The sequence below is a fragment of the Hyperoodon ampullatus genome (genome assembly GCF_949752795.1).
Source record: "Hyperoodon ampullatus genome assembly, chromosome: 7".
In the NCBI taxonomy this organism is placed as follows: Eukaryota; Metazoa; Chordata; class Mammalia; order Artiodactyla; family Ziphiidae; genus Hyperoodon; species Hyperoodon ampullatus.
Window position 1 is genome coordinate 16,199,541 of NC_136920.1, and position 25,969 is coordinate 16,225,509.

At 52.9% G+C, this 25,969-nt stretch overlaps 2 protein-coding genes across 4 annotated transcripts in view; one reads left to right on the forward strand and one right to left on the reverse strand.

Moving 5' to 3' along the window:
• Positions 1 to 372: 372 nt before the first annotated feature.
• ARFGAP2 (ARF GTPase activating protein 2) lies at positions 373 to 10,352 on the forward strand (the record flags this gene model as incomplete). Its single annotated transcript, XM_079709174.1, has 17 exons — positions 373 to 444; positions 615 to 733; positions 1,253 to 1,325; positions 1,845 to 1,976; positions 2,061 to 2,141; positions 3,180 to 3,261; positions 3,552 to 3,608; positions 4,232 to 4,273; positions 4,630 to 4,682; positions 5,130 to 5,266; positions 5,367 to 5,498; positions 7,893 to 8,021; positions 8,101 to 8,235; positions 9,168 to 9,294; positions 9,454 to 9,547; positions 9,646 to 9,764; positions 10,238 to 10,352. The coding sequence occupies 17 exons, from the start codon at positions 373 to 375 to the stop codon at positions 10,256 to 10,258; spliced, it is 1,605 nt and encodes a 534-aa protein (XP_079565300.1). The 3' UTR covers positions 10,259 to 10,352.
• A 1,172-nt stretch (positions 10,353 to 11,524) lies between these two features.
• Positions 11,525 to 25,969, reverse strand: part of CSTPP1 (centriolar satellite-associated tubulin polyglutamylase complex regulator 1) — a gene marked incomplete at both ends in the record, with an annotated part of 199,958 nt that continues 185,513 nt past the window's right edge. The window contains 5 exons of one of the 3 annotated variants that reach the window (XM_079708337.1): positions 11,525 to 11,684; positions 14,287 to 14,350; positions 16,688 to 16,797; positions 17,462 to 17,657; positions 19,637 to 19,722. In XM_079708337.1, the coding sequence (XP_079564463.1) occupies positions 11,525 to 11,684; positions 14,287 to 14,350; positions 16,688 to 16,797; positions 17,462 to 17,657; positions 19,637 to 19,722 (616 nt within the window). Of the gene's footprint in view, positions 11,685 to 13,277; positions 14,045 to 14,286; positions 14,351 to 16,687; positions 16,798 to 17,461; positions 17,658 to 19,636; positions 19,723 to 25,969 lie in introns of those variants that run through there. The other 2 variants (XM_079708336.1, XM_079708335.1) reach the window with 2 other exon arrangements.

Sequence of the window (25,969 nt, forward strand, 5' to 3'; positions counted from 1 at the left end):
AAGGCCGGGCGCCGGGCCTCGCAACCCACGCTTCTGTGAGGTGGCTCCACCTTCTGGGGATGGCGGGGCCTGTGGGCTGCTCTGCGGCGAAGTTTGGGCCTGTGGGCCGGCCGTCGCCCCGCCCCGGCTGCGGATTGGCCCTGGCGCGGCGCGGCGCGGCGCGGCGTGGATTCGGGCGACCTCGTGGGGCCCGGGACGCTGACGTCTCGGCGCCAGCTCCGCCGGCCGCCCATTGGTCCAGATCGGGACAAATCACCCCACCCCTCGGAGGGCCGGCCCCCGCTGAGGCCCACCCAACTGTGCCGCCTTTCGGCCGCGGATTGGCCCGTGACGGGACCCGTCGATCGCGCTGGTGTCTGGGAAGGAGAGAAAATGGCGGCCGAGCCGAGCAAGACAGAGATCCAGACCATTTTTAAGAGGCTTCGCGCAATTCCGACCAACAAGGTGCGTGAGAGGAAGACGCGCGGCGCCCGGCGCCGGCCGAGAGGGACTCTCCCGGCTCCCCTGGGTTCTGAGGGAGGGAGAGGGGCCGGCGCGGGCTGTTTTCCTGGGGTGTCAGCGCCCGGCCTCGACTCGGGGCCCCTGACCATTCGCTCATCTCCTTCTCCACCCAGGCCTGCTTCGACTGTGGCGCCAAGAATCCGAGTTGGGCCAGCATCACGTACGGTGTGTTCTTGTGCATTGACTGTTCCGGGGTGCATCGCTCCCTGGGCGTCCATCTCAGCTTCATCAGGTGGGGTCTCCTCGCGGTCGGCCGGGACTGGGTGCTCAGCTGGGGAGAGTGGCTGCCTGGACTTGGAGCGCCCTGAGTTTGGTGTTCGCCAGCTTCTCACGGGAGGCAGCCGCCAGTGTGGGCCCCTTGTTACACAGGCGGTTCGTCTTCGCGTCTGGGTCAAAACTCCGTTATTTCCTGGTGATCAAACTCGACACTCCAAGCGTTAGTTTCAGGGAAAAGTTATCTGCGTTGTTCTTGTTGCTGATGCACTGGAGCGAGACTGTGGCTGTCCTTAAGGGAAAGGCCGAGTCCAAGCTTCGACCTCCTTTCGCATCTGGAAAATAATTAGTACCTTTTGGACTAGATGAATGAAGAGCAAAGTTTTCTTGGACAGGGTAGAGTGGAGGAAACAGGGAGGTGGCCGATGAATGTTTCCTGGGTGCCTACTGCAGCCCGAGGCCAAATGACAGGTGTGGGTCTGCCAGGGAAGCGTCTCCTGGAACCTGCTGGTAGGTGACACACAGCCCTTGCACACAGGTCCACAGAGTTGGATTCCAACTGGAACTGGTTCCAGCTGAGGTGTATGCAGGTCGGCGGGAATGCCAATGCGGTAAAGCTCCTCCTTACCATCCTCCTGCCCCCGTTCTTCTGCCTGGGTACTGACTTCACAGTGACTTCTTGGAGCCCCTCTCAGTTTCTCTGTTCAGAGGATTCTCTGGTCTATGGCCACACTGTACACTATTCTCTAAACTTGGACATTGGTCGTTGTTCTTTTCCAAGGGGCTTTGGATTCAAACTAAACTGGACAGACGTTCTTGGGGGAGAGGCCAAGGGCTTGGGGCCCCCACAGTTGTCTGGGTCTCGTGGGCCTGGATGAAGGATGGGCAGAGTGGGTACAGCATGCTGTCCTCAGGCAGAGCTGAGTGAGGTCTGGGCTTCAGTCATTCATCGTAGAGGATGGGAGGCTGTGTTTTTTGTAGGAGTTTCTGAGGAACTTTGTGAAAAACTGCTGGTGTCAATAGAGCTTATTGTCCTGTATAAGTAATAACCAGACTGTTAGAAGGAGGTGTCTGTTTTGCTCTGGGGAGAATCACCTGTAGCACGTTCTCCTCTCTTCTTTGCTCACCAGACAGCCTTCTTCCGCCAACATGGATGCATAGCCAGTGATGCCAACACCAAATATAATAGCCGAGCTGCCCAGATGTACCGGGAAAAGATCCGGCAGCTGGGGAGTGCGGCCCTGGCTAGGCATGGCACTGATGTAAGTGCCTGTTCTCCCGGGCTGGGGTCATGGGGTAACTGGGAATATTCAGAGTCCTGTGTTTCAGTTGTGTCTTCTTTCTAGCTTTGGATAGACAATACGAGTAGTGCTCCCAGTCACTCCCCAGAGAAGGAGGACTCTGATTTCTTCTCGGAACACACTCAAGTGAGTTCACACAAGGAATATTTCCCACAGTTGTTCCTGACAGGTGGTTTACTTACTGAGGCCAAGGCCCACAGTCATGGGCATGGATTCCATTCGCCTTGGTGTGATTCCTCATACAGGGAATGTTTGGGGCCCACTGCTGGATAGACCCAGGTGTTTCCTCTTCCCATGAGTAAGGGTGCAACGTGGCCCTCCTTAGGAACACACCCCTATAAGCTGGGGTGGTAGGGAGGACGAGAAGCTTCTTAAAGGCTCGAGGTATCAGGAACCCCAAATAACTTTTCCTGGATTCTTCCCCTATGAGAAAGGCACTGTGGTTGGGGACAATGAAGGGATTCCCTCCCAAGCAGCCCACCCCTGGGAGGAGGTTTCCCCTCTACCCACCCACTGGGTGTTGAAGTCAGACTCTGTTTGAATCACTGCTTCTCTACTTAGTCTTTCTAGAGTGGTGGCTAAGACACCTAACCTCAGTCTCTAAGATGGAGAACGTATCTACCTTATAGGCTTGTTGTGATAATTAAACATATTTACAGGGCTTCCCTGGTGGCGCAGTGGTTGGGAGTCCGCCTGCCGGTGCAGGGGACACGGGTTCGTGCCCCGGTCTGGGAGGATCCCACATGCCGCGGAGCGGCTGGGCCCGTGAGCCATGGCCGCTGGGCCTGCGCATCCGGAGCCTGTGCTCCGCGACGGGAGAGGCCACGGCAGTGAGAGGCCCGCGTAACGCAAAAAAAAAAAAAAAAAAAAAAAAAAATTTACATGTAAAAAGCCCTTAGACTTGTACGTGGCACATGGTGAGTGCCTGATGTAATTATTAAATTAGGGAAATGGGTTCTGGCTCTAAGTAAACAGTGAAGGGATGGAGGTGGCTGCTAGTTTTGTGCTGCTTTCTTCCATAGTGAATAGCAACTATAATTTTGATTGCTAACCTCCAGTATTCTTTCCTCATGGGCTTGGAGTAGGGCCTTTTACCCACAAGGTATTTGGCGCTCTTTGCCAGCAGGAATGGCTCATCAAGGCTTCTGTCATCTGGCTTTTCAGCCCCCTGCCTGGAATGCACCAGACACGGACCCATCAGAGACCCAGGAGCCAACCCCATCTTCAGAGAGCAGTGGTCTGGCACGTGAGTTTTGCCCAGATTCCAACTATGTGCCTTGGTCCTGGCAAAGGACGTGGGGCTAGGAATGGGACACCTGGCCAAGGTAATGGGAGTGAGGGGTCTCCTACTATCTCTGGGTGGGCTGGGATTCACGTAAGTCCCTTGGAGGAGGTGGTGGGCATTCTTTCTCTATTTTGGTGGCCTCAGAAAGCTGAGGAAAGCCGGTGCCCCTACTTTTACCCCATCACTTCCCTTAAGGGGAGGTCATAGGAAGTTTTGAGTCTTCCACCTGATTCCCATCATTGCATCCACAGAGCCGGAGCACGGCCCCAACATGGAGCTGCTTGGCACCTCACCCAAAGCTTCTCTGGGTCAGTATGCCAGGTGGCAGGTGTGGGGCGCCTGGGAGAGGGTGGGCCTCGGGGGTTCTTTTCAGATCTGCTGCTGCCTGGTCATGTGGACTGAGGTCCCAGGAAACTGAGCATCTGATTTCTCTGGAGTGGGGCTTGGGATTGAAGTTGTGGCTGCAACATCGACCATAAGGACTTGAGAGCAGGCCCTTGGCGGCCGGTGTCCCAGGCCTGCGGTTTGCCTCTGGGGGTGGGGCTGGGGCTGGCCAGCATGAGGCTGGACACCTAACCCTGGGGGCCGAGGCAGGATTGGCCTGTCTGGTCCATTTCATGAGAAAGGGGACAAATCTGAGCTGCTAATGGCTGGAGGCAACATTGTCCTTTCTTGGCCAGTCCCTTGCTTTTCAGCACTTTTTTACTCTTTTCTTGATGTCCTTCAGACTTAGTTCAGGGTGAACAGTCCATTTGCTGCCCTGGTTTGTTCTGTGGACCTTTGGGGATTGGGGCAGGAAGCCAGCAGAATAACCGTCAGTCTGACCCCATGGGAAGGCTGGCATGGCCTGGTCTGGAGTGAGGCTCTGTAGAGGCTTCTGGGCTTGGGAGCTATATGTGGCCCTGTTAGCCACAAGTCTGTTTTTCTCCAGAGTCCATGTATCTGTCACCTAAAGGGGCCCTTCCTGCCAGAGGTAACCAACAGCTGCTTGGGGAGCCCCTGGCACGCCCGCTCCCTGCTCTAGGAGCCGAGGCTGGTGTTTGGTGCTGCCCCTGCCTGGCGGTCTTCGTGTTGGGTCAGGGACTTTGGTGCTTCAGGTCTAGGTTCTTAGGTCCATCGGCTGGGAATCAGTAACCTCCTCTAACCTCGTCTGTCTTGGCTTGGACGTCCTGACACCATTGGTTGGAGCTGGTGGTGGCAGCTTTGCCTTCCCCTGCCTGAAGCTGTTCTTTGTAGAAGCTCTTGCCAGGAAGCTGCATGATGTGGACTGAGCTGCTGCCTCTGACCTCCCTTTGTCTCTGCTCACGCCCCACCCTCTTCCTCACACAGAACTGAAAACCTCCCTCATTGGCAAGAAGAAGCCAGCAGCAGCTAAGAAAGGGGTAGGTGGGGAGAGGCAGTATGGCAGAGTGGTTAGGAGCTGGAGTCAGATTCCTGGGTTCCCCCTTTCCTGACCACTTACTGGCTGTATGACTGGAAAGGTGCTTAGCTTCTCTGCACCTGATCTGTGAGGGGCTGTCAAGATGCTTGTCTCTAAGGGGCTCCTGGGAGGAGTCAGTGAGATTATGCACATAAGTGCTTGGCACATGCCGGGCCTGGTAGCGTTAGCCATTGTCCTCCGGCCCCCAGGCCTCTGCTGGGGTTGTGTGGGCCACGTTATGCTCAGCTCCAACAGAACCACTGTTCTCCCTCTCCACCATGCTGACGGGGCTCCTATTTTTTTTACACTAAACTTTAAGAAGGAACCCTTTCCTTGTGGGTGTTTCCACGCCGGGGAGGGGATAGAAAGCATTGTGGTTGGCAAAGCTCTCATCACATAATTCTCCCAGCTGGGTGCCAAGAAAGGCCTAGGGGCCCAGAAGGTGAGCAGCCAGAGTTTCAGCGAGATTGAGCGGCAGGCCCAGGTGGCAGAGAAGCTCCGTGAGCAGCAGGTGGCTGATGCCAAGAAGCAGGCCGAGGAGTCCATGTGAGTGTTTGCCAGAGGGGCCCCAGCTTGTATGGGGTTGGGTGGGCAGGTCGGACAGGTCAGGATGGTACCGGCCTCTGACACGTTTGTTCCCTCTAAGGGTTGCCTCCATGCGTCTGGCCTACCAGGAGCTTCAGATTGACCGTAAGAAGGAGGAGAAGAAGCTACAGAATCTGGAAGGGAAGAAGCGAGAGCAGGCAGAGAGGTTGGGCATGGGACTGGTGTCCCGAAGGTGAGGCTCAGCTTTGGGGTGTGGCAGGGAAATGCCATTGTTCCCCTGGGAACCATTGAAGGTTCTTCCCAGCAATTTGGGGTTCTAGGCTTAGTCTTCCTCCAAGGCTGAATAGATGACTTTGCTTATTGTCTTCAAGCCCCTAGTATAGTGCTTGGCACATAGTAGGTACATGCTTGCTAAGTATTTGTTGAACAAATGAAACACAGGATCAGGTGGTCTTTCGATATGTCCAAGAGACTAGGGTGGTATTTCTTTTTTTTTTTTTTTTTTTTTTTGATATTTATTTATTTGGCTGCACCGGGTCTTAGTTGCGGCATGCGGGATCTTTAGTTGTGGCATGTGGGCTCTAAGTTGCAGCTTGCGGGATCTAGTTTCCTGACCAGGGATTAAACCTGGGCCCCCTGCATTGGGAGCACGGAGTCTTAACCACTGGACCACCAGGGAAGTCCCTAGGGTGATGTTTCTTAAAAAGGGTGCTAACGGCACTTTGAACGGCAGGACAGTTTTCTCAAGAGCTTCCCAAGAATCGCAGGGCTTTCAGCATTCCTAATACCTGTCCACTAAATGCCATTAGTGTTACCAGATACCATAACACCCAGAAATACCCCCCGATGCCCTTTGGTTGGGTGGTGCCCTTCCTGTTTCAGGACCACTGGGTTTATGTTGCTGTGGTTTTCTTAAAAAAAAAATAAGAACAAGGGCTGCTAACCAGTTCTCTTATGCATTTTGTTTGCTTCACAATAAGAGTTAGCATCTAGAGATTTTAGTAATACTAGGTTTTTTATCTCTCTTAAAAATTGGAATATCTGGCAGCACCAGGGTGAGCAATCCTGTCTACAGTGAGCTTGTGCTAAGTGGTGTCTGCTCCTTTCCAGGGGGCCTGAGCTTCGCCAATGGCCTTATTTACTTAAACACAGCAGTGTTATACAGGAGGTATTGTTTTCCCTTTTTACAAATGAGAAAATTGAGACTCAGAGCAATTAAGCAATTTGCCTAAAGCCCCAAAATCTAGTAATTGTTTACAACTAGATTTTGAACATAGAACTGTTTGATTTCATATTTAGTATTTGTAGCCATTATGCGCTACTTCTCTGGAAGCAGATACAGCCGGGTATTTCTACTTAATCTTTCAGGACATGGCCAGTTGGATTTAAGTTATTCCCTTTTAGTCTGTGTGCTACTAGTGTAACCCACAGTTAGTCAGGGAGACAAAATTTTATCCCAAAAGGACTTTCCTCTTCCCTGTTTTGGTCACAGGAATGACTGGATTAAAGGGTATATTTAAAACTTTTTTTTTTCTTTTTTGCACTGCAGTAGAATCGTTTAGACCCAGCCACCTTACTTAAAACCCTGTTGCAAACTATTCACTCCTTGGAGTTCTGCCAACCAAAAGCGGTAGATATTTTTTAATGAATTTATTTAAATGAAATTAATCCTTAAAAGCCTCTGTGGAGCTTAACACAGGAGGGAAGAGAGGCATCACGAGTTGGTACTGGCTGCCAAATTCAATGCCTCTTCTCATTGGGAAACCAAATAGCAGATCCAGGTTTTAGTGCGTAAGGCCAGACTCTCTTCTTTGAAATGCTTTCTTCTTTAAAAAAAAAAAAAAAAAATGGATGGGATAATTAAGAACTCATCCTTTGATGCCATTAGACTCATTTCCCTGGTTCTGGGGCATTTTTCATCTTCTTTGTTTTATGTGTCTATCTTGGTGAAGGATGTGGCTCATGGTGCAGCAAGTTGAGGACAGAAAGCACTATTATTTGGTGCACATTATTGTTAAAATTAAAACAGGCCAAGCAGTCATTCGTCAGGGAAACCCTACTTTGAGAAAACAAAGCTGATGTGTTGACAGGTGAGGAGTGCTCTCCAGTTTCGCACAGTTGCTAGCACTCCCTGCTGGGTCTTGCCCAGCCCTGGGCACAGTCAGGGGAAGAAGGTTCTGGGTGGTGCTCAGTGAAGGAGAACCCAGGTTTCTGCCAGCAGCTGGGCATCTTCTCTTCTCTCTTTTTTAAAAAATATATGTGTTTATTTATTTTTGGCTGCGTTGTGTTTTTGTTGCTGTGCTCGGGCTTTCTGTAGTTGCAGCAAGCAGGGGCTGCTCTTCGTTGTGGTGTGGGCTTCTCATCGCGGTGGCTTCTCTTGTTGCGGAGCACAGGCTCTAGTCACACGGGCTTCGGTAGTTGTGGTCGTGAGCTCTAGAGTTCAGGCTCAGTAGTTGTGGTGCACGGGCTTAGTCGCTCCATGGCATGTGGGATCTTCCCAGACCAGGGCTTGAACCTGTGTCCCCTGCACTGGCAGGCGGATTCTTAACCACTGCGCCACCAGGGAAGCCCTGGGCATCTTCTCTTGTGCAGTGACACTGAGCCTCACTCCTGCTTTTCTCCACAGTTCGGTCTCCCACTCGGTGCTGTCTGAGATGCAGGTGATCGAGCAGGAAACCCCAGTGAGTGCAAAATCCTCCCGCTCACAGCTGGACTTGTTTGACGATGTTGGTACTTTCGCCTCTGGACCCCCAAAGTAAGGCTGTTGTTGGGGTGCAGACTGGGCTACCATGTTCCTCATCAAGCTTCTCTGAGCCACTGTACTGTCTCCCCAGGTACAAGGACAACCCCTTTTCCTTGGGGGAGAGTTTCAGTTCCCGCTGGGATACAGATGCTGCCTGGGGTATGGACGGGATGGAGGAGAAGGAGCCAGAAGTGACTGTCTCAAGCGTCCGGCCCATTTCAGAAAGGTGGAGTGCTCTAGGGCAGCACGGTCCAGTAGGCTGCTCTGTGATGCTGGCAGTGCTGTGTATCTGCACTGTGTGCTGTGGTAGCCACCAAGTGTGTGGCTAGCGAGTCCTTAAAAAGTGTCTAGGGTTAATTGAGGAACTGAGTTTTTAATTTAATTTGAATAAATTTGAATAGCCACATGTGGCTAGTGGCTACCAGATGAGAGAGTGCAGGAATCAGGCTTTGGTTTGAGCTGTGCTCTACCATTGCAGGAAGCCTCGTAGCCTCTTGTGCTTGAGGTCCATTTCTCTGGCAGGAGGAGCCTGATTTTACGCTTCAGTTCTGACCACCTAAGGATTATGTGTCTCTGGCCTTCATCTAGTAATTTTTTAAAAGCATATTCCATGTTAATCGGGGTAGTCCTTAACTGATAAATTATCTGCAAATAATCCATTTGTAAAATGGGGACATAACTAATGACTTCAGAGCTGCCATAAGGATTAAATGTAATGAAACTTACAAAACACCTAGCTCAGTGCCTGTGGCAGTGCTAGGTGGGAGTGACCGTACACCTTTTCAGCCACACTGGCATGCTTTTGAGAGTAAAAGGCGGGTAATACTAATAATTACACCAGGAGAGTAGGTATAAATCCAGGCAGACTGAGACATTTGATCATCCTAGGGGTTTGGGGCAGAAACGTCAGCCCCTCCAAACCCTATTTCCATGCTACCTAGTGGAGGGAACATAAGCTCTCTGTGCCTTGGCTTCAGTGTGGAGAAGAGAGGGCCCCTGGGTCCCAGAGCCGTAGTCACATGGGGCCATGGTGAGCATCCCCAGAAGGCCACTGGTGCTTTTTTTGGCCTCTGGTAGGAATGGGATAGTAATGCTATAGTGATACTATTGCCTGGTAGCCATGGAAAGAGACAGAGCTGTCCCACCTCCACCCCTCAGAGTCACAAACCGGAGGGAAGTGGAAAGCCGGAGCTCAGGCCTTGAGTCGAGTGAAGCACGACAGAAATTCGCAGGAGCCAAAGCCATCTCATCTGACATGTTCTTTGGGCGGGAGGTGGATACTGAGGTAAGTAGAGTTGTCCGCTTACCTGAGCCTGGAGGCAGCAGGTAGAAGCAGAGTTTCTTCCCTGCTGTTTTGGGCTTTGGCACCAGGGTGGCTGGGCCTGGATGAGTTCTTGGGTCATTGGCCCAGAGGCCCCGAGGCCTTGCCTTTTCTTCACTGCAGCATGAAGCCAGGTCCCGGCTACAGCGGCTCTCAGGCAGCAGCGCCATCAGCTCTTCGGACCTCTTTGGGGACATGGATGGTGCTCATGGAGCAGGTAGGCCCCAAGCGAAGCCTGCGAGCAGAGCTGGGGCCCCCTGGACTAGGAAGGGCTTCCTGCTGGGCTCTGGGTCACCCTTTCCCTTGCTTTGACAGGTAGTGTGTCTCTGGGGAACGTGCTGCCCACAGCTGACATTGCCCAGTTTAAGCAGGGTGTCAAGTCTGTGGCCGGGAAGATGGCTGTGCTGGCCAATGGTGTGATGAATTCTTTGCAGGTGAGGCTGGGACTGCTTGACCTGGGGTGGGAGGAGACCAAAGGGTAATGCTTGGAAGTTGGCCTTCTCCACCAGATCCAAATGTAGCTGCACGGTAGCCCTCAGCCTGAGAGAGCATTTTCTTTTCCTGAAGGGCAGCTTCCTTCCTTTGAGCTTGGTACTAGGGCTGGGCCTCTCCCTAAGACGATGCCACGTCTGCAGTGATTTTCCCCCACTCTTGGCATCTGTACTGTTTCTCCTCCCTCTCCAGTTTCTGTGAGATCAGGCAGGGCTTCCCCCTTGGGATCTGGCCACAACCCCTTTCCTGGGTCACAGTAAAATAGAAAACAATCTCTGCCAGGGTGAGATTGGTGCCTGATTCCCCCGCCTGCCAGTACCCCAGTCCCGTGGGGTGTGTTGGGGGAGGGTGTGCATGCTGGAAAGCTGATGCAGGTTAGAGACCCTGACTTTGTTTTTTCTTTCCCCATCCCCAGGATCGCTATGGTTCCTACTGATCCAGGCTCCATGGCTCAGACATGGTGTTGACAGCAGCAAAAACCTCATGATTCCTAGGCCTGGGATTCTTGCCTTGTGGAAGCTGGGGAGGAATTGTTATTATATACCTGTGGTGTGTGAGTGGGTGGCCTTTGAGGATCTCGGGTGAGGGATGGGCAGTATTAGCCCCTGACCTCTGCCTGGAGATTGAGCCCTTTTATTCTCTTCTTCTCACACTCCCACCCCTGTGTGCTAGATTATTGTTAATCCAGTCCTGCCTCCAAAGCTGCTGCTCACTTGTCCTGCCACACTGGGAGTGGCCCGGCGGGGGGGAGTTCCCTCAGGATGGCTTATTCTGGGTCCAGGCCTTCCCCGAGTAGGGAAAGTAAAAAGTATAAGGCTTTTTTGCTGGCTCTAGGATCCTTCCAGATTGTCTGGGGGTTTCGCCCCTGTCCTCTGGAACCAGCAAGGAGGTCTAGAAAGAGTTCTGCTGTAGATCAGCCCCCAGGGGAGGGAGGTTCTGGACTTGGCTGCTGCTGTTGCTGCTCCAGTGGTCTCTTCTGGGCACCAGGAGAGGGCAGGGGAGGGGAAGGACCTTCGTCTGGGCCTTACTGAGTGCTAAACACTTTACCTGGTACCTGAAGGTTTCATTTGGGGTCAGACTGGAGGCCCGAGTGATCTTCTGTCTCATGGCCCCTTTTTACAGCGATCACTTGGAGGGTTACTTCTCCTGGGTGTCTCGGAGGCCTCCCACACCATCCATTGTGGACCACAGGACCCTGTGTCCCTTCTTCTGTGGCTTAGTGGCCGTGGTGGGTCTCATCTGCCCTGTGCTCTGCTCTGGATGCTGTGAGTGTAAAGCTGGCCAAGAAAGCAGAGGACGTGAGGGACAGAAGCAGGTTCCTGGGGCTCAGCTTGCTTCCTCCGCATCACGTGGGTCTTGGGGCCTGGACGGCACCCCACCCCTGAGAGCGTGAGGCACCTACAGAGCTGCAGGTCTCACCCCTCTGGGCCACACACTCATCCTTGGTGCCATCGTCCCCTGCCGCACTGGCAGCCTGGGCCCGTCCCACCCCGTGGTGGAGGGTTGAGGTCCCAAAGCAACACAGACCACTGTTCCCACCACCCCCTCTCACCCAAAGGGATGTGACTTTCTTTCTGGACTGTTTGTATTGAAACTAAGTGGTGTCAAATAAAGCCCCGACGGGGCCCTAGGCCTCTGTTGGTCTGGGTGAAGTACTGTCCTCTCTGGATCCTGCCTCCCTGCCCAGTGCAGGCCCCTCACCTCACTCTCTGGGCTCCCACCAATATAGGTAGGGCGTCGGTGCTGAAGCTGAGGGCAATCTCTCCAGGGCCTCCAGCTTGTCCCTTCTCTGAAAGCCAAAGGCCCCCGGCTCCTTGGCCCTGTCCTGCTGTGAGGTCCGGTGCAGCCTCGACCTCACCACCCCGTGGCATGCAGAGGGCAGAGCTGGTATTGGTTGGCCCGTTAACTCACCCACTGAGCCATATGGCTGCAGGTAGGCGAGCGACTTCAGCAGTGTACACCTCATCCTAACGGTAGGCTTGGTTGGTGGGGGGTGGGGGGGTGTCTCAGTGGAGTTAAAAAAAAAAAATAGACCTTAATGGATCTCTTTTAAATCTAGGAAGAAAGTGTGTGTGTGTGTGTGTGTACACCCCTGGCAGGAAGAAAGGGTGTGTGTGTGTGTGTACCCCTGGCAGGAAGAAAGGGTGTGTGTGTGTGTGTGTAAACCCCTGGCAGGAAGAAAGGGGTGTGTGTGTGTGTGTGTGTGTGTGTAAACCCCTGGCAGGAAGAAAGGGTGTGTGTGTGTGTAAACCCCTGGCAGGAAGAAAGGGTGTGTGTGTGTGTGTGTGTGTAAACCCCTGGCAGGAAGAAAGGGTGTGTGTGTGTGTGTAAACCCCTGGCAGGAAGAAAGGGTGTGTGTGTGTGTGTGTAAACCCCTGGCAGGAAGAAAGGGTGTGTGTGTGTAAACCCCTGGCAGGAAGAAAGGATTGTGTGTGTGTGTGTGTAAACCCCTGGCTTGGCAACCGTTTTCCCCTATAGGAGCTCTTGGAACATCTCTGTGCCACCTTAGGGGTCTTCGGGGTACAACTGTAAACCACTGGTCTGGGAGATGGGTGATTTGAAAGGATGGGTGGAGGGAGCCATGGGGGCTCTAAGCCAGTGATTTCCAAAGGGGGGATCTTGGAGCTTTGGAATCATCTGGAGTGTTCATAATGGAGATTTCTTTGCCCCACCCCAAGCTGGAACTTGGTCATTTGCGTTGTAAGCAAGCTCCCCAGGTGACTGATGCATGTCAGGATTTTTGAACTGCTCTCAATCAGCTGGAGGCTGGAGATGGCTGGTCCTGAGTCCTCACCACATGGCTAGGAACTTCCAGTCCTGGCCCGGGGCTGCAGAGCTTTGGGAGCCAGTCCCTGTAACTATCCAGGGGTGCTGGTCTGGGCAGGGAGGAGCCCAGGAAAATGTGTGTGCCCAGTGGCTTCAGAGGAAGCATCCTGCTCTGGGTCCCTAGGTGGGTGTTCCTGCCCAATTCAAGGACCCCTGCTCAATTCAGGGAAGTTGAAGACCACCTGCCTTACCTTCCAGCCTTGGCTGGAAGCTGGTACTCCTCGGCCTGTCTTGTTCACAGCTGCATCCCCACTGGCCTAACCCTGAGCAGGTACTTAGAAAATGCTTAATGAAACTCTGGCTGAGAGGCTCTGCAACGCTAACCCTTCGTGGCCAAAGTCTCTAAAGTTACGGGAACCTGGCCTTGAACCATCTGAGCTTGTTCCCTGAAGGTCCATTCCAGCTGTGAGGCACCTTTCCCATGAAAGGCTGAGGACGTGCAGGAGGTAAGCCCGTCTTTGCCATTATCTGAGGCAGTTCTCCAGGCTTGAGTGGTCCTCTGGCCCCCACTTCCCAGTCCTGCCAGAAAAAAAGCTGGAACTTGGCACCAAAAACTCAAACTTGCTCCTTCCCTTCACCCCCTCAATCTAGTGGCTTTAGACTCACCACTTACCAGACACAAGGGACTTTATTCATTTCACATATTTAACTATTAGACACAGAGGAGACGAAGCAGTATTTGAAAGTGAAATTTGCCTTTTCACCCACCCTTCTCCATCTTATGGCTAGTGGCTATTCCTCCAGCAGAAGGCCACCATGGCTGTATCCTCCTAATACTTGCATCACTGGGTGTCACCCTTTACCATGCAAGGTCCTGCATGGTTATGCACAGTCTCCCTCTTCCTGGAGTTGCTGTGAGGAGATGGGGACCATCAGCAAAAGGCTAAAGCCAAGTCACCTTTCTGGTGGCCTCAGCTCAACCTGCTGTCAGCTTGGGGACCTGATGAAAGGCTGACAGAGCCAGGAGAGTAGGCTGTTAACTTGCTAGGGTCACTGCTTAGCTTGGGCTGATCATTACAACCCCTCTGGCGGGTCTCTGGGCTGGGGCCGTTATTTGGCCTTTTCACCAGCAGAGGGCAGCAAGGCACGGGGGTGGGAGAGGAGGTGGCCGGGAGTCCCAAGGGCTGGAGGGGAGCGGGGGAGGTGGGGGCGGGGGGCGGGGAGCTGGGTACTGGGCGTTGTAGACAGCACCCTTCAGACTCCTCAAGTCTCGGACTCATCTGTTTCTTCGGTGGAGCCGTCGCTCTCTGCATCCACTTTGCGGGCGTGATGCAGGGGTCTCCAGGGGGAGCCAACCCGGGGAGGGGTCCGGGCAGGCAGGCAGCTGGCCTCTGGACTGGCAGTGACCGAGTTGACCAGGCCTGGGATCTGCGCCAGCCTGAAGAAGGGAAGAAGCCCAGGGGGCAGCGAGGTGCCTCCCGTCCGGAGACCAGGACCTCCGCACTCACTCTTGCATGTGGATGAAACCATGGGCTGTATTCCCAAAGGACTCAAGAGAGGATCCCTCAGGCCTCTGCTGGCCCCCAAACCCCTCCCCAACCGATGGACAAGTGCTGTGTGACCCATGACAGGGCACTACCGTGTCTGACTGAGGTTTTGTCCCCACAAGGGGGCAGCATCTTCCCACCCGACACTTACAGCCGTTCTAGTTCCTTATCCAGAGCCGGGTCGTCCATCAGGTCCCCTTTGTCAGGCAAAGCTCCTAGGAAATAATTGGGGGCACAAAACTTAATCTGAGGATCCTTCACCCGGGCTGCAGTCACACAGCCCCATGCCCAGCAGGTGCCTATGTGCCCCTCACCTTCATGTCTGCCTATTCTGCCAACCCTGGGAGAGCTGATCTAAAAGCTTTGGGGAACAGAAGTTTAAGAGATCTGCTAGGGGGGCAGTAAGTCCTAGGTACTGCTGGAAAAATTTAGTGAAGCCCACTGCCTACCCTCCCCAGTCATAGCTACGAGACATCCCCAAACCTCAAGGTCATTGCACACACAGGACGGTCTCCTTCCAAGACTAGATGGTGGGTTGTGAGCAGGTACTGAGGGTTTGGTCCTTTCTTGAGGACCCAGTTACTGAGCTGGAAAGGAGTCAGAGACACAGGATACAGCACAGGCCCCAAAGACCATAAGTTATCTAGTTTTGCCTCTAAATCAGGGTGACCCCACTTTGGAGACAGAATGGTCAAAAACGCTGCCTCAGCCTCTCCAGGGAGGGTCCCAGGGTGAGAAGAGAAGGCGGGGTCAGGATCAGACCAAACTCTCCTCTGCGTGGCCAGAAGCCACTGGGAGGGCAGCTGTCCCTTCTCTGCCACAAATCTCTTTGAACTGGTTTCCTCAGCTATAAACCAAGGGAAGTAGTTTTTGGATACTGGGGAAAGGTGAGGAGAGGGTCTAGGATGCTCTTTGGAGCAGTTAACAGTGGGAGGGAAGGTAAAGCTGAAGTCTGCAGATAGAAAGATTTTCTTAACAGCAAATTGTTAGAGAAAAGAACTTCACTGGTGGTCAGAAGCAAGATGTGGCTGCTAACCGTGCTAGTCTCTGGAAAGCCTCAAGCTTAAAATTATCCATCTGGCTCTAGTTCAATTCCTGACTTTTTCAGATGATGCCTCCCGGCCCCTTTTGTTCTAAGTGGTGTTTAAACTATGGTCCGATGGAACCCTCTTGTTGTTTTGTGTCTGTGAGTGGGTGGGGTGCCTTGAGGAGGACTAAGGGAACAGGACAACCCCTCCACAACTGGCTGCACCTGGGGGACCTCAGGTCTCTATTTCATACACTGGAGATGCAGGTGAGGGTAGAGACCATACACTTCTTTCCGTCTCCCACTTGCCCAACGTTAGTGCTCTGTAAGGGAACTTAAATGAATGACTGTCCTTCTTAAAGGCCCAGAAAAAGTGAAGGCATGACGTTAGTCTACGCTGTGACCCAGATGCTACTTAGCTTTTCCTTTTTCTTCCTAGTGGCTGACTTGTGGACAGGAAGGGAGGGTCAGTTACCTAGGAGTGTAAAAGAAAACCTAAGCCAATTCCCCACTCCCTGCCCCCTTACTCTTGACTCCTATTTGCCACATTTGTATTCCTCCTCCAGTTGGTGACCTTGGCTACCAACCTCATTCAGCTGAGGGGTCCCCAGACCCGTGCATTGTGCCTGACTGGACCCTCAGTCAGTCCTGCTGAGGTTTGTGCTCCTGTGCACCCAGGCCACCCCTAGCAGGCTCTCTGTCCTGTAAGATCTAAAGCATCTAGCCCAGCATTTGGGCTGCTGGCATTTAACGAATGTTCAGTTTCCTTCTCTTGACCCCATTCTCGCAACTGGCAAAAGTCTCCTTTTGAGACTCAGGAGCCTGGGATCTCAAGCACACCTGGATATCTCTTGAGGAGAGAGACTAATAATAAGAACACCTCTCAAGCTCTGTGGAGATGACAGCCTGGTGGCCCCTCCCCTGGGAGGGCAGCAGGTGTGGGAGGGGGAAGAGGAGGGTGGGTGGGAAGGCCAACCAGTGAGAGTAAAACGATGGACAGGAAAAACTGGGCCAGTGCGGGCCTCTCTCTGCCCCCCGCCCCCCTTTTTTTCCACTCCCTTTCAGACTAATAAGATATTTTTTCCAGATGGGAAAAGGTCTCCCCAGACACACCTTTGCCCTGTTTACAAATGGGATTCAGGTGCCTCTGATACATAAGCTCCAGAGCCACTGATTAAATAGCCCTGTGTCTGCCCAACCTGAAGGCCACTCCCCAAAGCAGAAATGAGGATTCCATGGGAGGGGCTGGGCACGCCTCTGCCATGGAGAGGCTGCTTCATGTTGGGGCAGGACCTCGGGCGGGGAAGGCTCTCTCTCTCCACGGGAGGGTGAGAGGCCTCAGAGGGCACATCTTGTGTTATGCACGTTCTGGCTCCCTAGGCCTCAGAGTCTGGCCCTGAGAAGTCAAGGCAGACATGGTGAAGCTGCCTCCCCCTTGGGATTCTGTCCACCAACACGGGCCGGCTCCTATGTGGCTTTACACTGTAGGGGCAGGAGAGGCTGGCCACGGCTAGCTCTGGCTTACCTAGGGCTTGGTTGATCCCATGATGCTTTGAGAGGGCCACGAGGAATCCATAGAAGGTCAGTCTCTGAACGTTGCTTAGGACCTCTTTGACGAGTGCTGGGGGTGGGCAGCTAGAAGGGAGAATACAGATGCCAAATTCAAAGACTAGTGAGTCTGAGTGCCACCTTTTCATCCAAACCTTCAGGCTTAGGGGGATGCCCAAAGCCAAGACCGAGGGATCTGCCTACGCTGGGAGCCCTAAGACCCTGGGAGCATAGCAGATCTCCAGGAGCAAGGCCTTGACTGTGAACAGAAAGGCTGGCATGTTCCCTAACTGGTGCTTCACTGGCAGGGGTGGGAGTGGGGGAAACGGTGCTGGGCAAGGCCTCTGCTTGGAGGAGACCAAAACTGGCTGCTCTGTCCCCAGGGGGACTTTGTGCTACACAGGACAGCTTAACCCTCCCTTTCTGTAGGGTGAATTCCTCACACAGTGAATATTTTTTTCCTTCTCTCTAAAAAGTCAAGACCAATCTATCTCCTGGCAAGGAGAAGGGGCCCAGGTTGGTCATCTACAGCTGCTCTTGCCCAGGTGAAAGCAATCCTTCCTGTGAGCCACCTGGGAAGACTTTCAGTCAACAGCCTGGACTGGGGGCAAATGGCACTGTTCTAATTTATACTATGACCATCAGGGGCCTAAAAGTCCTGGGCCAGTCAGAACAGCCTGCTGGAGATCTGTTCTGGGCCAGGAGCCTGCAATCCTGGGGCTGAGGTGGGGTCTGCGTGCCTATTTCTCACCTGTACTTGTGCCGGTCACACAAGTTCTCCAGGCACTGGTAGAACAGTGACGCCTCCACGCCCTCCAGCACACTGGCCTCGCCCAAGGTAGGCCGCTGGCGGTGCTGCCCACTGGACGACGTGGGCACAATCACTGTATTGGGGTTCTTGCCTGACAGCAGGTCCTGATAGATGGCAGCCACGCTCTCCAGGAATTCTGGGTACAGGGGTAGAGGGGCACAGGTCAGGAGGGGACGACACACTTGGTCCCCTCACAGTGCCCTCCCTTCTCTGTGTGTGAGCTCAGCTCCACACCAGCCTCAGTCCTCAGCGCACAGTGTCCTGGGAGCAGGGGCCCTCGGCCTCATGTGACCACTACACTCATGAGAGATGACACTAATATGTGTTTCAGCTCAAATGTCCCCTCCTCTGGCAGTTGTTCCTAGACCAGGTGAGACTCCCTGTGACATCCTTTCATGCACCCTGTACTCCTCTGTAGTGCTTATCCAGTGAGGGGTTTTCTGTGTAACTACTTGTTCACTCTGTCTCCTTGCTGGAATGGAAGATCTTGCATAAAGGCCTGGATCATGCCTTGTCAGCCTTCCTGTCCCAGCACCTAGCACTGTGCCCGGCACATAGAAAATGCTATAAAATTTTTTTTTTTTTTTTTTTTTTTTTTTGCGGTACGCGGGCCTCTCACTGTTGTGGCCTCTCCCGCTGTGGAGCACAGGCTCCGGACGCGCAGGCTCAGCGGCCATGGCTCACGGGCCCAGCCACTCCGCGGCATGTGGGATCATCCTGGACCGGGGCATGAACCCGTGTCCCCTGCATCGGCAGGCGGACTCTCAACCACTGTGCCACCAGGGAAGCCCTGCTATAAATATTTTTTTTAAATTTTGAAGGGTGAACGTGTGCACACTCCTGCTGGTAAGCCCCATCTTGTGAGCCACCTGCCTCTCTGACTCAAGAAAGCAGGTTGGAATACCAGTGTGGGAAAGAAAGCTTGCAAGCTGCTAATTTATTAAACATTTGAATTCGTTTTCAAATAATGTTAGTAGCTGAGCCCTCATAGGTAAGCAGAGACTTATGGCCCATCTCCCCACTGCTGCCCCATCCTGGAGCACTGTGAGGAGAGAGCCCCGACAGCCAGCCAAGGGAGGAGGGTCTCCACACATGGCTGCTCCTTCTCTAGGGCCCAAGAAACTTCAGAGAAATGGGAAACAGACGCCTGGAGCTGCTAAGAGCAGGTGGCAAGACCCCAGGCTCCAGCCCCTGCCTGACCAGGCCCTTGGGCCACCATCAGGAAAATAGAATGTGGCGCCTGAGTGAGGCCAGGGCTGGCTGGGGCCACCCGCTGGCAGGAAGGCCACGTCCAGACTCCAAGGACAGCCTTCTGTTTACTGGAAGAGCCTGTTTTAAACAAGTTTGTTTATGGACATAGCCAGCAATTTCTAAATCCAACATTCCATTTGATGTTGCTGTGTGTGAGCTGCTGGGCACTGGCGTTCATTCATCTATTTTTATTCCACCTGAGCCCAGAAGGTATTTAAGGGCACAGCTGGTGAGCACTGGGGGGCAGGGTGGGAGTGTGAGAGAGGACTGGTGTGCGCTTATTAAAAGCTGTGTGGGTGGAAAATGTGTGCTCACACATCTGAGTCAGGGCCCAGGGAGAGACCCCCGATCGCAGTGACACAGCAAAGTGGCTGAGCACACTGGCTGTGGAGTGGGCCCTCTGCAGGTCTGGGCTCCACTCCCATAAGCGCTGTGTCTCTGGCAGCTTTACCTCTGTGAGCTTCTCTCTTAAAGGACATACCTCTCAGGGCTGCTGTAAGGATTAAGGTGCTTAGTGCTATGCCCGGCACACAGTAAGTGTTCGATAGTGAATTTATCGGGTGTTGTTCCAATAGTGTGTGTTGTTGTTACTGTCACATCACTTAAACTGATGCGTCGCGCTGCTGGCTAGAAGCACTGTAGTTTCCTATGTCTTGAGGAGGCCGAGGGAGTCGGCTCTGCAGACTGAATCTAGTGATCACCAGCGAGAACTAGACATCCTGCTAGTGGGTGACCGGCTGTGAAGCACTCCACGGAGAGAGGAGGGGAGAAGTGCATGCGCCGGGCACCCCGATGGAAGGGCAACAGGGTAGGAGAGGGCACGTGGTCCTGACAGGAGCCACAGGGGTCCTGGGAGGCTCTCACCTGAGTAGTAAAACTGGATCTGGAAGGCAAAAAGGAAATCTGAAAAAGACATCAAGCAGTCCATGGCGTCGTCCATGAGCACAATCCTGAGGGGGAAAGAGAGAAAATATGAGAGAATGCGTGCATGTGTGTGTTTGGGGGAGCATTCGAGCGAGCCATTCCTGGGGATCCAGGCTCCCTTGGGACAGCAAGACACTGGGGAGAGAGCTCCCCCAGACAAGGTCCTCCCGGTCACGCCACTTCTCCATTGTTTGGACTCTGTCACCAAACTGAACTGAAGCGGGAGGCAGGCTCCCGCTTCAGTGTCTGTGGCACCAGCTGGAGGATGGGACACGGGTGGGTGCTGACAAGGAGAGGGTGAAGCTGCAACGCAGCCAAGACCCCTTTTCATACCTATAAGCAGTAAACATTTCCATCCTGCAGTGAGGACCATTTAGTTCAGAATAAATACAGCTGATCAGAAAAGGCAAAAAGAACAGCCAAGAGGTTTAAAGCGGTCTTGGCAAGTGGCACTGAGACTTAATAAGCTACCAAGGGCCTTCAAAATGGCTACAGGCATCTCTGTGCTGGGACACAGCTGGCACCAAGAGCAGAGGGTACCGCTTGGGGTCTGCACTTGACAGGGTCCAAGAACACACCCCATCCTGTGGCGCTGCGGGTCCTCCATGCACGCTGTCCGCTCTCACAAGCTGGCCACCTCCTGCTGTCTGCTCTCTCTACCCCTCCGCCTGTGCACTCACCTCGCAGGAAGAAAACCATGTGACCACTAAAGGGCTCAGACCGAGGCCACGTTCATACTCTGCTCAGGGCCTCACTGGACAGGACAGGAAGAGAAGGAAGTTAGCACTCGCTGGACTCCATCCATGTGCCAGGCAGGGTGCCAAACTCACCTACTGATGGGAAGCTGGGCCCCCCATCTGTTTCTTTTCTTTGTTTTGTTTTTTGACTGTGCTGTGTGGCATGTGGGATCTTAGTTCCCCGACCAGGGATCGAACCTGCACCCCCAGCAGTGGAAGCACAGAGTCCTAACCACTGGACCACCAGGGAAGTACCCACCCCCCACCTCCCCATGTGTTTTTGACTGGGTCCTATCTTTCCTTTAAAAACAAAAAACCTTTTATTTTGCTCTCTCGTGCATTTTTCTAATTCTCTCTCCACCTCCCAGGGTCCGAGAATCCCCAGACTGGCAACTGGATCAGCTCCAGAGAGAGCAGGCATTGCTCACCTCTGGGGAAGGGGTCTTAGAGAGAATATAATGTGAGCGGTGCCCCTGGAATTGTGCCAGGCAGCTGCCCTGGTTTCAGGTCTCCCCGAAGAGAAATGGTTCCTACCTCTAGTCTTCAGTTGTAATAATGGTAACGATAGAAACAGGCAATACTGACTGAGTACTTACTTCATGGCAGGCACTGTATAAGGTATTTTACTTATATTAATTAAAATTTATCCCACAACAATCCTATGAGGTAGGTCTTGTTGACTATCCCCATTTTACAGGTGAAGAGATCAAGTCTCAGAGCAGTCAGCTTGCTGAGGTCGCACAGCTGGTGAATCTGCTCTATACATCATGTACTTACTTTCTACTAGGTCTCACTGCCTCTTTTAAAATAAAGATACAGAATATGAACACTTGCACTTTACTTCTTAGTTTATTAGCTGCCTAACTTATCTTTTTTCTTCTCACCTATATCTTAGGGCCTTAACTGTTTCTCATGTATCTCTTGCGGAAGACAAAAGCTGCCTCAACTACCAGAATTCAACATTAAAATTCCAGCTGGAAAAGAATTCGAGGCCAGAGAGTGGGAGGAAGCAATGCTGCCAACGGCCACAGGAGGGCGTCCTGGTCTCTCCGGCAGAGGCTCCTGGGCCCAAGCGTTGAGCCGTTAGCCAAGTAGTTACCCCCTTTCTCATAACCTCAGGCAGGCGAAAGGGAAGAGAGGGGGCACAAAGCCCAGATTCTGATATCTGGATGGGGAGAGAGAGGCGAGAGAGGTAGAGAGAGGGCAGGTAGCAGGGACTGGGTGACAGAGACACCCAAACTACAGAGGAAGAGTGAGCTCTCCCAGAGCCCCAGGGAGGAGGAGCCACCAGCACCTCCAAGTCGTTCCTTCCCAGGCCTTTTCCCAAGGAAAAGGCCCCAGAGGAGTGAAGGCAGTGACCTCTCCTTCCTGCCCCACTCCCAGGACAGCTGAGAACCCGAATGGCCTGAAGTTAATTGCTAGGGAAGAGTGCCGGGCTGAGAACACTCCCAAGCAGGAAACCACGACGGGAACCAAAGCCTTTGAAGGTGTTACATGGCTTCTCTTGGTTTATCATCAACCTGGGACCTGGTGCTCCTGTTTATCGCAGTTATGTCCATTTACTATTTCTCTCTTTACCTATTTATTCATTCATTTCATACAGATGGTCCCTGACTTACGATGGTTCAACTTAGGTTTTTTGACTTTACAGTGGTGTGAAAGCAAGACGAATTTGGTAGAAACCATGTTTTGAATTTTGAATGTTGATCTTTCCCTGGCCTAGCGATGCACAGGACATACCCCCTCGTGATGCTGGGCGGTGGCAGCTCCCGGTCAGCTACACGGTCACCAGGGTGGACACAGACAGCCACTCTGTACCAGACTACCATTCTGTTTCTCACTTTCAGTACAGTTTTCAATCAATTACATAAGAGATTCAACACTTTATTATAAAATAGGCTCTGTGTTAGATGATTTTGTTCAACTGTAAGCTGATGTAAGTGTTCTGAGCACATTTAAGATAGGCTGGGCTAAGCTATGACCTTTGGTAGGTTAGGCGTAAAGACGCATTTTTGACTTTTGATATTTTCAACTTACGACAGGTTTATCAGGACGTAACCCCATTGAAAGTCGAGGAAGATCTGTATTGCAATATAATTCAAATACCATAAAATTCGCCCTTTAAAAGTGTACAGTGTTTTTTAGGGCTTCCCTGGTGGCGCAGTGGTTGAGAGTCTGCCTGCTGATGCAGGGGACACGGGTTTGTGCCCCGGTCCGGGAAGATCCCACATGCCGCGGAGCGGCTGGGTCCGTGAGCCATGGCCGCTCAGCCTGCGCGTCCAGAGCCTGTGCTCCGCAACGGGAGAGGCCACAACAGTGAGAGGCCTGCGTACCACAAAAAAAAAAAAAAAAAAAAAAAAAAAGTGTACAGTGTTTTTTAGTATATTCACAAACTTGCACAATCATCACCACTGTTTAATTCCAGAAGTTGTAATTCTTGCTGATCATCATGCTCCTGAGACAGGCTCTGCCACGCCAGGGCTTCCAGCCAATTGCCATAAGCATCTTCCTCTCCCAGCCGCAACAGGACTGGCAGCTGCAAGCAGGGCCCGCCCTTCCAGCCCCAGACCCGGCTGCAGCTTTCTGTCGGCAGCCATCCTTGACTAGGAACGTTAGCTCCCTCTTTTGAGAGGGTGGCAGTCTCCGGGGGAGCAGGGCGACCCTGCGTGTGCTCTGGTTTTGGCCCCTGCTCCTCGGTGGGCTGAGACTCAGCTTGGTCAGGAGGCACCAGCAGGCTAGTTGGGGGAGGCAGACGGGCAGCAGGGCCTTTCTTTCTGAGGGACAGGTGGCTGGAATCCCAGCAGCACCTGTGCCTAGGACTGAGGGGTTTTCTTGATTGCAAGCAGTGAGACGGGCTGCCAGAGAAGCCGATTGGCTCTCAGCTGTCATTGACAGCAACTCTCCTCTGCTCAGCCAGAAACCTGGAATCCTCCTCACATCCTGGAAACTCCCTCCCTTGCCTGCCCCACATCAGTCGATCACCGAGTCTATCAGTCCTCTTCTGGACATTTCTCTTGAATCCGTCTACTTCTTTCCACTTCCACAGCCCCCATCCAACGCCCACCTCTTCTTCCTGGACAACGGAACGACCTCCTACCCAGTTTTCTGCAACACTCTTGCCCCCTTCTAATTGAGTATCCATACTGTGGTCAGAAGGATCTTCAAAATGTGAATTTGACCATTTTACAACTCTGACTGAAGCCCTTCATGGGCTTCCGATTGCCCTTAGAGCAAAGTCTCCCATCCTTATCCTGGCTTATGAGCCAGCATGACCTGCCCTCTGCCTCCGCTCACCTTTCTAGACTCATCGGAGACCCCAGGCGGGGTCCCTCACGATGTTCCAGCCACACAGATCCTTCAGTTCTTCCTTCCTCCTGCCCTCCATGCCCTTCTCCTCACCGACCTGATTGATGCCTCCTCACTCTTCGGGGTGCAGCCACAGAGCAACCCTTTGGGAAGGCGAGGGTAGGCCTCCCTGCTCTGGCTTCCACAGTTCTCTGTGACTCCCTCACACTGTTCGTGTCTGTCTTTGCCCCAGGATTATAAGATCCACCAAGTTACACCTCTGTCTCTCGGTTTGCTGCCTGACTCAAGCGCCAGCGTGGTGCAGGGCACACAGTAGGCACTCGGTAAATATTTGTTGAATGAAGGAAAGCGTGAACAAATGACTAAGAGAGGCTGCGGTACCCTTTTCTTTTCCCCTGGCACGGTGACATCTGGATACTACATTCAGCTCTGGACAGTCCATTTAAGGGGAATAAACTAGAGTCACGGAATAGGGAGGTCAGAGTGGTGGAGTCTGCAAACCAGGATATCAGACAAATGACTGCCTTTAGATCCTTTAGCCTGGAAGGGAAGATGAAGGAGGAAGTGAGGCCGAGGCCCAACTCTTGAAGGGCTGCCTCTGAGGGAGATGTCACAGGGATCTAGAGTTTGGCTCTAGAAGACTTGAAGATGCCCATCTCTGGGATTACGGCTGCTTTGTGAGGGAGTGAGCTGCTTGTTGCTGGAGATATTCAAGCACAATACTTCCCAAAAGTATGAAAGAGCTCCTTCTAGCCCTGAGAGAGTGTCATCCCAAGGGTGGACAGCACTAACAGCTTCTCCTGTTAATGCGGGTTCTGCTGGGGGGAATGTTTGCTGTTCAGAGGACCATCACCGCAGAAAAGTCTGAAAGACTTACAAAAAGGTGCTTTTAGAAACATCATATGCTGCATTGTCCATCTCCAGACTAATGCTCTGACCCATAAAAGTTCTGGGCACCTGGCATTGGAGTCTTGGCAGAACTGTGGGGAGAGGCAGGCAGGAGGCTACAGGTCTGTCTTTGCCTTTGGTGACAGGGACAACCCCAGGCTGTAGGCCCTACAACCCACCGACAGCTTCACCCTGAACTCAAACTTGTCACCAGCCCCCGAGGGCTCAAGAGGAGTTCCTTGAAGACAGGTCATCCACATGTGCTGTTTTCCAGTTGATGGCAGTTGGCTCAAAATCCCTTCCTGCCAGAGGCCTCCTGCTAGCCTGCCAGCTGTGTCTGACACCTGGAGGAGACAGGCCGCCCCTGCTTTGAAGTGGAGCCAGCAGGAAGCTGCTGCCAACGAGAGTCTGTGCAAATCCATTGGATCGCGGAGGGATCCCTGCCGGCCAGGCCTCAGGACTAGAGAGAGGAACTCTGGGGGAGAAGTAAAGGCACTCTAGTTCAGGCTGGCTCTGAGCAGAACCATGTGAAGGGTGGAGTCCAGGGCAGCGACTGGAATGGAGAAAGAGCACTTGGCAGGGTCTGAGCTACTCCCAAGGGGGCTGGCCGTGCTCTCACTCCCATGCTGACTTCCAACAGCTGGGATGGGCTGGCTGGCTGGAAGTTAAGTGGGTGCCAAGGAAGCAACGGCTTTCAGTCCGAACCTACTGACTTGCCAGCTTCCTATTCCCCCTTAAGGGTCAGTATCTCTGGTCTAGTGGCATGAGCTGTACCTGCTTTTTTTTTTTTATGTGTGTTTGCAGTTCTGGGTTAGCAGCCCTGGGATCAAATCCCAGCTCTAGAACTGACTGGCCAAGTTACCTTTTCTTGGGCGAGTTACGTTTTCTCCTGGAGTTTCAGTTTCCTCATCTGTAAAGAGGGGATAATTATAGTTCCTCTTTCACGGGATTCTTGTGAAGACTCAATATGGTGATATACTGTGCCTATTCTATTATTATATACGAGTAATCACTCAAAATAAGTGTTAGCTGCTATCAATAAGTGTTCTAGCTGGTTTCAGGTGATGGAAGAGCTCAAAATAGCAAATAAAAATATAGCTCAGAGGAAGTAAGTGTTGCCAGCACCCGGCCGGGCAGAGGCTCTCAGGCGGAAGCTAGCTATCCTGTTTCAAGCCCACTTTTGGGGGAAGCCAGGCCTAAGCCAGGGCCAGGAAGAACGCTTCCATGAATGCACTTCCTTTGGGAGGTCACACGAGCAGCGTCTTTCATGGGTGCAGCTGAAGCGTGTCTCCGAGTCTGTCTGGGATCTCGGGACACCTCTGTGGACTATGTCTTAAAGTCA